Genomic DNA, 14,113 nt, shown 5'->3' with positions numbered 1-14,113 from the left:
CTTGCTCTACAATTTTTTTATTTAAGCAATATAAAATAATTATCGTCAAAATATGATAATTAGTATTAATTATTTTTTGGAGAACTATTTTATGAGAATAATACTTAAAATAAATTGCTGTTGTTTTGTGGATGGGAATTTAAAAAGTAGATTCCTCTTTAAACTAATGCAAACATTCTTAGTTTAATCTTTCCATTTAAAAATCTTCTGACTGGACATTGATTCTATTCAATTGAATACTAAGCAGAGGGTATTTTGTATTTCACCTAAAATATTCGTGTGTTTTTTCTTTGTTTATTTTTGCATTTCCATTATTGTCCGGGTTTATCACATTTAATTTTTCAAACGTATTCCCTGGATGAGGCCGTTTGCCGCTAGATTTATGCGACAATTTCACTGGCAGCTTGTTTCACTTGTTGAAACAATGGAAGCCGAGGAAGAAAGTTTATCTTTTTGCACACTTTCGGTTGATTGAATTGTGTTTTATTAATAAATATATGTTTAAAGCGTTAAATATTTACAGACTTATGTGACTAAGTGGTGGCCTGCCTCTGTGCGGGTCTTTGTAGTTAACCCTTAATAGGTTTGAATTTGCAAGGATTAATTATTTTTGCATTTAATTCTAATACAAATTATAAATTATTTCAAAGACACATATTGAGAAATTTGAAGACAAGATGCTTAGCCTACTTAAACTGCAGATATTCATTTTTGTAAATGCGAAAGAATTGCATTGGAGAGTAGGCTTATTCGATTTTTCAATATTATTTACAATTCCATAAGAATGGTGTAGGATTTAAAGCCAATCTGTTTTAAAAGCAAAGCAAAAACTAATTTTCTTAAGCATCTATACAAACTGACCTATTTCAATGTTCTTAATCCTAACCTGTTTTTAGATAGACCTTACCGCCATCAGGACGAATGTAGTACTCGTTGACTCCCTGCGAGTTGGTCACATATATATTTTTATCGTCTTCGTAATGCGGTTTTTGATTTTGACTGCTTCCATACCGATTATCACTGATGTAGTTTGCATTCGGGTAGTTATAGTGGGGTCTTTCACTCGTTGTCTCTCCAAAACGAACCGTATTACCGGGCATATATTCGCCGTGGTTTAGGGAATTGAATCCGCCCTCCAATCGGTAGTGATTCTGGGCTCTGTGTTCATCACTCACCACCAGGCGATCCTCCTTGGGCTGTCCAACCTCATTGTACTCGTAGGTGGGTGCGTAGGTGGGTCTATTGAGGATCTTGCCCTTCCGAATGTGCTGTTCGTAGTGATCGGGGAAAATGACGCGGGCTCCTCGTTGCGGAGGAGCTGCATCTTCGTAAACGGCATTTGGAGGAGGAGGGGTTTCGTCCTTAAAGGACTGTTGGTTATTCTGTGCCTCTCGAATGCGCTGGATCTGGAGTCGTTCCCTTTGGATTCTGTCTTCTCGGATCTGCTCTTCTTGGATCTCTCGTAGTTCTTCTTCCCGGAGTTGTTGCTCCCTGATTTGTTCTTCTTCCCGGAGCTGTTGCTCCCTGATTTGTTCTTCTCGGAATAGTTCCTCTCTAGCTTTTTGTTCCCGGATTTCCTCCTCTAACATCCTTTCTTCCCTCAATTCCGCTTCTCTGAACAGCTCCTCCTCCCTGATCCTTTCCTCTTGCAATCGCTGCTCATCCAGATGTTCGTTGGTATCCCTAAACACAATCCGTTTTCCCCTCCGCTTATCCACTCCCAAATCAGATTGGGAAAGTCCATTTGGCAATACGACTTTCCAACCCTCCATGAATGATAACTCCTTGGCTTTCCTCACATTTTCCGATGGTTCATCCTGATCCTGGGGAAATCTCAGCTTTCGTTGAGCCGCATTGCGATTAAAAAGCCGGATAACATCCGCTGGTGTGGCATCCGGAAAACGGACTGCTCCTTCCTCGTGCTGTTCCTCGCTTTGAATGTCCTTGAAGTTTATCACCCGACCTTCACCTTCTTCTTCGGGAAATTGCAGGACACCTATGAGTTCAGTGTGAGCCTTGGCCGCCTCCTCCTCCTCATCATCCTGAAACTTCACTAGCTGACTGGTTTGGGTGTCCAGGTTGTCCTCCTCGTCATGGAAGTCATCATCCAGGTTGAGACTCCTTCTCCTCCTCCTTCGTTGGTACTCCACTCCATTCAGATATTCAGATAGCACCTGGGTGAAGAAGCTACCGATTCCACTGGCAATGTCCGTGGAGGGTCGCTGGGTGGGACGTGGTGGAGGTCTCGGAGTGGTGTAACTTTGACTTCCGCCTCCTCCCCCTCCTCCGCCTGTCAAGGCTGAAAGGATGCTGAACAGGGATCCTGTACCGCCATCTCCTTGTTGCGAGGCCACTGGTGTTTCCTCGGGCTCACTGAAGAACTTGAAGAATCCGCCGCGGTGATTGTTCAAATAGTGAATGATTTCCATCTAAATATAAAGATGTTTTATTAATAAATAATTTTACATAATACGAAATAATTAAATTGAAGGCAATATGTATTGTTGTAAAGGAGGTATAAAACTAAGTTATGACTAAGACTTTGTTTTTTGTGACTTTTATTATTTAAATCATATTAATTGTGAATATTATTTGTTTATATACATTTTTTCTAATTTTTGTCTAAAACGAGAAGGGAAAATCTCTTTAATTGCCAAAATGAATATTTCTGCACTAATTGGATATATTTTTGTGTGTGCTCCTATTAGTACATGCTTTTTAAACCTCTTTTGCATAGTGTAATTACTTACATCATTTTTAGGACATTTCTCGTAGGTCTGGATGCAGCTCCGCTCTCCACCACTCAACCCAAGAAGAGCAGCTCTTCCATAAATGAGGGCAGGTGATGCCACAGGGAATCCAGCGAGGAAACTGTAAAGACAAGTAAAGGGGTTAGTATTTATATCTTAACGAAAATTTGTGACCGTCTGCTCAACGAGGCTGTCTGGAAAAATATATTCAAATCGTAGTAGAACTTCTGTTATAAATCTTTATGTTTAAGAACTTTAACTAAAAATATAAAAATTTCGAAAGGTTATAGATATAGAAGGTAAAGCTTATCATTTATTAATGTATACTTGCTTTATCAGAAGCTTATTGAAATCGAAATGAAATCCTTTTTCTAAAGTTGGCTGCAATATGTTCCCATCAATATCTGTATCTATCAGTATAGGGTAATTTTTCAGAGCTAAGCTAGATTTTGAGAAACGGCCACGACATTAAGCTTAGAAACGTTCGACCTGCAGGACGATTTCACCCAATAAGCTTCCCATTTAGTTACACAAGTATAGCAACTCCATCTTCCTTTTAGGCTATCTCTAGGCGGCTTATAAAACTTAATTGACTCGAAGCCAAGAATTTGCCAAAGCCAAAACAATTTCAATTTACAATGGGTGCTATCGCAACCCCTTTTCCCATTCCCATTCCTATTTCCACTTCCCGAAGAAAATCCCCCACCAGACGTAGCTCATTTAATAGAACAATCAATATGGTCTGCAAGGCAGTAATGAAGTCTAATCCCAGTTAACGCTGCACCACAGAAACAAGATGCCCCCATCTGCCTCAAAATGCAAATTTAATAATATTTACTCACAACTAAGCCCCTGCATAATGGGGACCAGCCCATGCCTTAACACTGAAAACAACTTTTGTTATTTGTTATAAAAGGAATTACTGTAATATGTATTGTTCAATCTCTTGGTTTTTAAAGGAATAGTTTTCACAGCATAGAAAGCATATCAAAAGAAAAAATATTTTGGAAATAATTCAGACTTAGTATATTATATCTGAATTTCCTTGAGCTGTTTACTTACGAACTGCAAAAAATCGTGTGATACCATTAAAGACTAGAAGGGCTAATCAATTAACACCCATAAAAAAATAGCTAGTGAGGAATGTGTTGTAAAATTTAGACTAATTTAAAAATAATACGAAAAAGAAACACTTAAAATAAAGTACAGTTAAACTAATGGTAACACGTATTCACACGTATTATTTATTAAAGATATTGATAGGTATGTTTAAAATATTATCAAAACCATAAAAAGTTAAAAAAAAAAGATTATTTTTAATGTTGGCTTGACCTTAAGTCTATGTAATAAATTAAATGTTTTACCTATTTCCCTTTTTTAACCCTGTAATTTAACTTGTTTTTTATTTAAATATCTGTGTCTATGCCCGGTTTCGTTCAGTGCAAGCCGATCCCCTAGTCCCTTCCTGCCCCCTTTGGAGTACTCACTTGGTTATGGCCGGGGAGGTAACGAATCCGGGCAATTGGCCACGTAACGTTTGACCGGCAATCATCTGGCAGAGCACCTTGGGCACGCACTGCAAATCGTCGTTGCGAGCGATGTTCTCCAGTGCCCTAATGAGTTGTGTGTTGGGCGGTCGTCCGCCCTGACCCCCACTTTGGTGTCCTGCTCCTTGTGTCCCGGCGAAAGCGCCGAGGAGACTGCCTAATGGGCTGGCCGACTGGGAGGATGAGGAGGGGGAGCCACCGCCCCCCAGGAGGAGATTCGTAAATTGTGGTGCATACAGCGAGGCCAGGGTGGCCAAACCATTGCCCACTACTCCTCCTCCTCCGACTCCTCCTCCACCTCCTCCTCCTCCTAATCCTGGACCTCCACCCGGTGACTGAGTGGCAGGACGATAGTTGAACTGCTGCTGCTGCGGCTGCTGGAAGTGCTGCGACTGCGGTGGCGGTATCTCGCCAATCTGATACTCGTAGTAATTGTGTCCCGGTCTGGGCCGCTGGGGCTGTCCAGATCCTGGTCTGCCTCCTGCTGGACCTCCTGCTACTCCATTCTGGGGGTTGTATTGATACTGATAGTTTCCAAACTGCGGCTGTACCTGCACAGAACAAAATTACAAGATATAGTAAATAAATATTAATTCACAAATATTTTTGTAAACCTAAATTAAATTCAACTTTTCGAATTGTGAATGTTTTATCCGAATTTTCTATAAATCAAAAAATCTAGATTATATCGCTTCCGATCTCTTTTATTAAATAAAAATAATTATATATATTCTTATTATTATTCTTTTAAACTGACTAATTTTTAATAATAATAATGTAAAATTCTGTTAAATAATTTCGCTGAACGTTGTGCAGAGCTATATAACATTTGAAAAAAAATATTTAAATTAATCTATGAAAAATGTTAAATATACCTTGCACATATGTATTATTTCCACAATATTTAGTTGAATGTTGTACATAACTTTAACCATTTAAGAAATAATTGGTTTTTAATAAAATTTGATAAATTCCAAGTGGACCCTAAGCTTATAGTCTTATTTCCATATATTCTTTTCGTTATCATTGTATAAATTTAATTGAATATGGCATAAGTTAACGTTATAAAAAAATCATCATTTAAAGCTTATAAATAAAACTATCCACCGTTAGGTTTTTAACCTAAGATTAATTAATTTTTCTTTGTGTACCTGGCTTGGGTTCTGGATCTGAGTCTGCTGTGTATTCGGCCGCTGCGAATAATTATCAAAGTTGTTTGCATAATTAGACGAGCCAGGAGGTGGTGGTCCACCTACTCCACCCACTCCACCTGCTCCACCCCCTCCCCCTCCCCCTCGATTCGCATTGATGTCTTGGCGCTGGTACAGTGGTCGCTGCTTTGGCTGCTGGGGCACAAAATTGGATGTCTGCTCGGCCGCATAGCTGGGCGGTGGGTAGTCATGGCTATCATAGGATATTTTCTGCGAGGCGGTGGTGGGTGGGGCTGGCAGCGAAGGCGGCGGCCTTGTGGGCCTTCGATACGAGGGGGCGGGGCTCTCATCGAAGACGTAGCCGGGTCGCTTTAGATACACATCCTCCACGTGGCCAGGACGCTGGTTCTGATGGTTCTGCTGGTGACTGCCCACCAGGAGGGATGACTGTACGGTATAGACCTGATCATCCTGAGCTGGCTGCTCCCGTTGGTATTGAATTATGGAAGGCGGTGTGGGTGTATACCGATAGTTCTGCTGGGTGTACGGATCCAGGTAGCTAACCACCGGCGTTGTGGGGAGCGGAGTGCTCTGGAAGACCGAGTGCGATCCCTCGGGAAAGGAGAACTGTTTGTCCAGTGCCGTCTGCTGCTGACCTACTGAGTTGGGCACTTCACGCTTGTAGTTCGGCTCCAAATAGCTGGGGGGATAGCGATTGAAACCAGCCTGCGGCATCACATCAGAGGGCGTAAAGTCCAGCATTTGGGAGGGTCTGAATCCTCCGCCGGAAGTCACTCGTGCTGAGGTTTCAGTGGGATTCTGACCCCCTGAAACCTCCTCCGAGGGAAAGAAGTTTTTCAGCTTAACCGAAATCTGCTTTTCATCACTGAAAAAAAGAATAAATGTTAAAATACCATAAGAAAAATATCTCACAAATTAATGACTTAAAAGGTTTCTTAATACACAAATGTAAGCTATAAAATGCTTAATTTTTTTTATTTTGAGCAATAGAAATTGGGATTTACTTTTCATTTAAAAACACAAATTTAAGAATCTAAAAACAATATTACGAATTTTAATTTTTCAAATAATTATATAACTTTAAGGTCAGAAAAATATTAATTTTTGTTTTAAGTAGCAAATAAAATGAAAAGCAAGGACATTGAGCATATTAATTTTTGTTTTAAGTAGCAAAAAAAAGGAAAAAGCAAGAACATTGACTATAAAATTAGCAACACAGGCTCGAGGAAATTTGCATAATTTAAGGAAGCTCAATCAACTCACCCGTTGCCATTTCTTATGCACGACACGTCGAGGACTAATGCGATAATTAGAATTGCAATTTTCCATTGCACACTTCGCGGCTCCCATAGCAATTGCATTTTGGGGGATGGTGGGGTGGTGACGATGGGGGGAAAATGTGGAAATCCCGCTGCTCACGTCAGCGATTCATAAGCTCAAGCCGAACTGTCTTCGCACGTCGCCTAAAGTGAGGAAAATGGAATGGTGGAAAACATCATAAAAACTTGCTGTCAACTCAAACTACAAAAGAATTTCGCGCAATTTCCGACGACTTGTGCTCGACATTTTCTTGCTACATTTGCACATAAATTTATAGATTTACCACCCACCGCCCTCGGGGGATGCACATTTGCATTCATATTAATGCAATTCTCACGTGCTATTCGGGAAAAGGAGTTTTAGTTTTCCCTGCCGACGACGACATTTGTTTAATTCCGTTTTTTATGATTGCGCCGTGTTTATGCAACCGCACGACTGCCAGAAATAATCGGATCCCATCATCTTCAGTCCCGGCAAACCATGCAAAATTATTCGGATTATTGTCAAGTTTTATTTGGCGGGACGCTGACAGGCCTTAAAAGTTTAATGCCCAGAGCGATTTGGATTCTTTTTATGCTTGTTTATATTAGGACAAGTGTCTAGAGTGCATATATCTGAATTCTAACTGGTCTGGAGTTGTGAATAAACTCTTTAGCTTGATTGTTCTTTGTTCTGAGTTAAACTTGGTTTGGAAATTTTTTATTATTTTACTCACGAGTGATAAAGGGTTTAATTTAAAAAATTGTCATCAAATAACTTTTCAATAAATGGTTTCGAAAATGGAACCTCTAAAAGTCCATAATTTAAGCAAAGAAATTGGCTAAACATTTTGATTATAAGGCAAGAAGTACATTATTTTTCTTTAGACTTCGAAGTTAAGTTTAATTATTTACTAATTACATTTAATTTATTTAAGCGATTTTACTAACAAGTGTTTTTAGACAATGGATAAAAAGACTTAATAAAATTATTTTTTTTCTTTAAAACCACATTCATTTTTAATGTCCATTAATTTCCAAGTCTTTTCTTAAACAAATCGTATCTTTATTGACTTTCATTCTCATCATTTCTATTGTGCTTTTTACAGATCATATTTTATGAATCAGTGAAAGTGTGTTTTATGTTCTTAGGCAAAACTCTTTTCGCCCCATCATCTTTCTCTTATTGGTTTATTGATTTCTATAGTTTTTAGCACACACACAGTTCATTCATTGGAGTCTTAACAAATTTAACTCTTTTCGTCTTCTGCGAACCATAAATTTTACCATAAAATATGCACAGTTTGTCGCCTTGTTTAGTGCGTCATTTAGCGCTCTTCGATTTGCATTTGCATTTAAATGGAGTCAAGGTTGTCATAAGAGACAGAGTGTGTGGAAAAAATGTTAAACCCTTTTTAAAGATGACGCACAGAAAATTTCGAAATTATCAGGTTAAAGTCTCACTCCGTTTGCAGCATCTGTGCAGTGTTAAAAATATATTATTTATGTTTGTGCAATTCTTGTGCAATATAAAAACAACTCCTATGCCAAATGTCTTGTTGAATATAAAATTTAAATTCCATGCAATTGCGAACGGAGACGGGCAACAGACTTTGCCAGCTGTAATTGCACCCAAAAATTTTATGATCCCCATCCGAGGGGTAAAAGATATAGGGGGGGATATTCGGGGAAGTACCAGAAAACTGCATTTGCCGCTGGCTGGCACCAGAGGGCGCTGCACTAAACCGAAAGACACCAGACGGCAATGGAAGTTTACAACAAGAAATGGCAGCTAATTTTAGAAGTGTGGGGGGTTTGGTTTGCAGCAGGTGCAAGGATCACAAAATGCACATTGAGTGGGGGAGGGGTGTATGTCAAAATGGGAGAAGGACACCGAACGAGGAGGCGGTGACACGAAAGGACACTTTACGCTCGAGATGCGTTCCAAATTGTGCGGGCAAAGACGAACACGGATACGGATGCGGATGCGGATACGGCGTACGTGTTGTGAATTCTTTGGGAAAGTATCCTCTGCTTGTCAAATTACATAATCCACTCAACACGCCCCCGCCTTCGCCCCGCCCACCAATTAGCTTTAATGTCCAAGGCGTGCTGAGGTTCGATCTGAGTCTTATTGCTGGACTCGCACAGAAAAAAATTGGAATTTAATGGTTTCAAGATATTCAGCTACTCAATTGAACATTTTAGTATTTTTGTAATTATGTACAACTTTTTTATGTATTCTCTTGCAAAAGTTTTCTTTAATTTAAGATTTTTAAATAATTTAAACAAAACTGGAATGAATGATAAAAAATTCTTTGGATAAATTTATAATTTATTTATTTGTGGTTAATCAATGATTTCAATCTGGGTTATATTTTGTCTTTATGTTTTTCAAATACATTTAAACATTTTTTATAAATATATCTTGTACACTATTTAAATCAACAATTTTTGCTAATCCCCGAGTTTTGTAAGATATTTGAATCTGTATTTTTCGAATCACACATTTTTTTCTTGTACACCAAATGAGTCACTCGAGTCACCGATTTTTGTAATGCCATTTTTGCGCAATTCTCTACTGTTGTTTCCACTTCTTTCCACAACTTTCTTTTCGTCTTCCTGGCTGGTTGAACTCGAAAATTGCCCGGGCGCGTTTCTAGACACAATTGCCATGCATTGTTTGGTTTTTGAATTGCTACATTTGAACAACTATTTAAGGGGCCCGGCTTTTGATTTTGATTTGCACACTTTCGGTTTCAATTTCGCCGTGGGTTTTTTCCCCAGCTAACTACTCACTACTCACTGCAACTTTTGTGTGGCCGCCGTTGCTTCTTTATCTTCGCGTATCGCAAACGAAACTGAAAGCGAATTTCGAATCGAAACTGGTTAAGTTTTGAGCTCAAGCGACGCAACCGGCAGACGTAAGCGGTGTAAAACTAAAAGCAAAACACAGACGATTCGACGACGACAACGTCTTTCCGGCTTTAAGTTCGGCGATCGTTTGACACGCGACGCCGGCGCAGAAAAGCCACAAAGCCATTTCTCTGGAGATATTGCCGAGGTCTACAGGTACGGCCAAGAGAGAGCTCCACTACCAACTCGGCTTGGCCAGGTGGATTAGCGTTAACAGAGAGCTGCCCGACTTGGTAAAAGAGAGGAGGAGAGGCTTTCAGCTTGGAGAAAAAGGCCCCGCATCTCTGAAGGTCAATAGTTGAAAGTTTAAACTATAAAAGAGAGGGGGACTATTTTTTTTAATTTTTGTACGTATACTCATATAATTAAACAAATTTATATTATTCAAGAAACTACAAGAACTTGTAACATCTTTTATTACAATTTTATACACAATATAGCTAAAGCTGTATCTTCTTTCAAATTCAAACTTATTTAGAAAATAAATATTAATAAAATAATCCCACACAAGTCAATCTTTAATAAAGATGTAACAAATTCAAAAAAAAAAAACAAATTCTAAAGTTTTGTAAATTTTGTTTCGCTTTTTTTATTGCTTAAAAAAATGGCACGCTTTTATGATTTATTAGTTATCATAAAATATTGATAATTTTAAATCAGATTTATTGCTTGTTACTTGGCTTCACAATATATGTAGAAAAAGGCTTGTGACATTTTTAAGTCCGCTTTAATTTTAGGTCCATTATTAACAATCATGGCAGCAAGTAATCCGATTTTTCAACACTTAGCTCTTAGCTGATCATTCAACTCGGTTACACACGACGTTGTCAATCACAATTACATCTGCATTGCGCCGATTAATTGGCGCATTTGTTACACTTTTCAGGTGAGAAATGATTGTCCAGCGAGACAGTTGACCAGCCAAATGGCTTTATTATAATGGGCCAACAGCCAGTGGGGCCAGCAAATTGGACGTCTGAGTGAAAGTTTAGGCCCCAAAGAGCAGGCCAGCTAAATGGCTAAATAGCTAACAAGTCCCAACAACCAAACTGAACCCAACTGAAACCGAAACCGAAACTGACTCGAGTTGAGTAATTTTCTGCTCTAGTCGCCCATCTCCGCCCCTCCAAGCGGCTTTCTTTTCCCATCCCAGCTGTTGGTAATAATAATTTTTATTGCCTCTGAGGTAACCTCATGGGCTGATATTGGTACGGATTTGGCGGTCAACAGAAAGCAAAACCGCATATCTTCCAAAGATCGTGGGCTGTTCCCCGAACTCGGTTCAAGACTGAGTCCCAATCCAAAAACTGTGCCAATGTCTGTCATTCAACCCGCTTTACTTTTTGCTTTTGGCCAGTCTCGCAATTTGTTTACATTCGGTTGAGTTATGCAAAGATCGAATTGCCGTCTTCGGGTCATGATTGATGAATGGCAAGTCGGTGGATTTTTATATCCGCCTGTGGGAGTAACTAGGTGTGTTGTGCGGCCATGAAAGGTCGTCGATGAGTCGCCGATTTGTTACCCGTTGTGGCACTTTGGGAAAGCCCAAATAAGTTAGATTATTGCGTGAGCGTTCAAAAGAGCGAACTTTGTAATAACATTTTTGAAATACATAGGCAGTTTATTGCTTGCATGATTTCCCATTAAAAATGACGTATACGTACGTTAAGTCTGAACAAATAGACAAACATCCTTGAAATAAACTTGAAAATATAACTGCATACTGGCACAATACAATGTATGTTGTTACTTATGTAGACAGCTATAAAAACTAGAGATATTACTCTAAATTTCGATATTGATGCCTAAAAACAATGAAGTTTGGCCGATTTTCCAAAAATTTTTTCGATCAGCTATATTGTTCGATTTGTATAAAAGTAAAACTGAAATTCTGAAATCGTTGAAAATTACTATGTATCTGAGTACTTGAATATATGTTAAGAAACAAAGAATTTATATTTGTAATTCCCTTTTCCCGATTTTTCCTATGGGGGCTATATTTTATAGTAAGCCGATCTGGGCCGTTCCGACTTATATACTACATGCAACAGAAAGAAGACTTTCGCAAAGTTTCATCCAAAAAACTTTAAAACTGAAGTTTTGCGTAGAAACGGACATGAATTGTCTGCTGATGCTGATCAAGAATATATATAATTTATAGGGTCGAAAATATGACCTTCCCTGTTGTGTAAGCTTTTGACTGAAATATTAATACCGTCTGCAAAAAATGTGGAATAAGTTATATTATTAATATTTTAGATCTAAAATATCTTTATATTTTATTAAAACGAGATGTTTAAATCAAAATGGCAATTCTATATAAGACTATTTTTTCAAGCACCTGGGTTATGGATACTTAAATTTACCAGTGGTAAATGCAAGCAGGCGTAAAATCGTGCAAAAATTAATAATTATGTGGACGACCCACCATTTCATATGAGCTAACTCAGAGCCATGTTTCCTGAGCGGATGAAGGGATTTAAATGCAAAGTCAGACCACCAGATATCCGTGTGTTTCGTATTTAATCAAAGGGGTCCTTCTGGCTGCAGGTTTGCGTAAAAAGGTTGTTAAAATTATTATGAAATGCCTGTTGGCATGCAGGAAACCAACTTCCCTCGGAGTTTCAGCCATTTTCCGACCATGTTTGGATCCCGGGACAAATGACCACTTATCAACGTGTAATGAAATATGGTACATCTGCTGCCATAAAAGACAGCCCAGCCCCAGTTGGCGTCTTTGTCCTTGGATGGTCAGCCTTTTGTCCTGCTATGGCATGTCGTATGAATTATGTTGATGGGCCCCCCTCCCCCGACATCCCCCCACCCCTCTGGCGTGCGGGTCTCATTTATTACATTTTGGCTTTTTGACAGATTGCTAAGCGTAGTAAGCGTTTCCGCACTAATTTCCGTGTCCTGCAACTATTTGTTGTCTGGTTTGGCTAATGCAGTTGAAAAAATAATGTATATTTAGTAAACACTTTTCGAAAAAATAAACTAAAATCAGGTAACAAAACAAAAATTTATATTTCAAGCTTGGTATATTTTTGTATTTTGATATTAAAAATGTATAAAAATTCCTTTTTAATATTAAACGTGTATTATTTGGTAAAAGTGTAACTGGACAGCATTAAAAGCCAAAAGCAAATTACTCATCACATCAACGGTCAGCAAGGGTCTCCTGTTCTGTTGGCTTTTTATTATGTATGCCATGTACAGGGATTTTAATAAATCGTTTCCTACCATCTACGAGTATCTATTCGTCTCCCGTTGGACATCCTTTCAGCTTGGATTTTCTGTCTCTTTGGGTTTTTATTAGTTTGTCAATAAAGTGCCAAAAGACGTTGATTATGATCGCCATATATTGCTGCCTCTCTTATGAGTTATCCAGCTGATGGCCTGCAGGCCAGGAAAATTTATGAGTCGTGCTCAAACCATTTTCCAGATATGAGATTGTTTATTTCCTTCCGTTTGCCGTACTTCTTAACCATTTCCTCTGAAGTCTTGAGAGGCTTGTCCGTGTCTTTTCTGCTTTCCTATTCCTGCAGTTGACATAGGTTTATCAGTTAGCAGAGATGAGCAAAGTTGGAGCTGAGTCAATACTATAACGCCTAAGGCAAACAAAGTAAACAGCCCTTTTTAGAAAGCAAATCAAATTTTGGTTTCTCTCAAAGAAATATCATACAAATTTACTAACTACCTCTTAATATTAAATTGAACAAAACTTTCCCATTACAGTTTCTAATAAAATCTTTTAGTAGATGTATATTTGTAAAATATATTGTAAATTGGCAATAGGCCCTTGGTTTCATTTAAACAAACTATTGATAAGTATAAAATATCGAGATATGTATTTAGCCCTTGGATTAATTTAAACAAATTATTGATAAGTATAAAATATAGATATATGTATTTAATTTCTCATCCCAACATCAAGTAAGCAATCTGTGAAAATATCTGTGGTAAAATTCCCATGTATCCTGCGGATTCAAATGGAATGGGAATTACATGGCAGACAAACGAGACAAGTTTCTTACATTTGTGTGCATGTTTCAGGAGCCACTTATCTACGTTCATACCTGTAGCTCCTTGCGAGAAAGGGAAGGATTTGTCCTGTGTGTGCACTTTGTTATAAATTTTTAATGCATTTTTCCTACCCGTGCATTTCACACAACCCGCTTTTTGAAGTCGGGGGGTTTCTCCTTTAATGAAATTAACTTTTTCTTCCTTCCACTTTAGCTTAAAACTGAAATAAGCAGATGCGTTACACTCTCAATGAGTTTTATTTATAATTGAATTACTTTTAAGTGGCTTTCAAGTGGCGAATAGTTAAGCAGTACACAATCTAATTAGAACATAGAAAAACATTATGCTAGGGTAAGGATATGTGGATTGGGTAACGCTCAAGTATGGGATGTATCTGTTTAATAAGA

At 38.4% G+C, this 14,113-nt stretch overlaps 1 protein-coding gene across 2 annotated transcripts; it reads right to left on the bottom strand.

The window, feature by feature from the left end:
* Positions 1-210: 210 nt before the first annotated feature.
* Positions 211-9,758, bottom strand: LOC108047479. 2 transcript variants are annotated; one of them, XM_044456700.1, is made up of 6 exons: positions 9,567-9,758; positions 6,733-6,932; positions 5,449-6,334; positions 4,238-4,848; positions 2,751-2,871; positions 211-2,429 (listed from the first exon to the last, which is right to left on the bottom strand). In XM_044456700.1, exons 2-6 carry the CDS (start codon positions 6,828-6,830, stop codon positions 882-884), a joined length of 3,264 nt encoding a protein of 1,087 aa, XP_044312635.1. In that variant the 5' UTR covers positions 6,831-6,932; positions 9,567-9,758; the 3' UTR covers positions 211-881. The 2 variants fall into 2 exon arrangements, with proteins under 2 accessions (XP_044312635.1, XP_044312634.1); XM_044456699.1 differs by having other exon boundaries at positions 9,574-9,758.
* Between the last annotated feature and the right edge of the window lie 4,355 nt (positions 9,759-14,113).

The sequence above is a fragment of the Drosophila rhopaloa genome, unplaced genomic scaffold (genome assembly GCF_018152115.1).
Source record: "Drosophila rhopaloa isolate 14029-0021.01 unplaced genomic scaffold, ASM1815211v1 contig_150, whole genome shotgun sequence".
NCBI lineage: Eukaryota > Metazoa > Arthropoda > Insecta > Diptera > Drosophilidae > Drosophila > Drosophila rhopaloa.
Note: the sequence above shows the minus strand (reverse complement) of the source record. Positions and strands in the feature narration are given on the sequence as shown.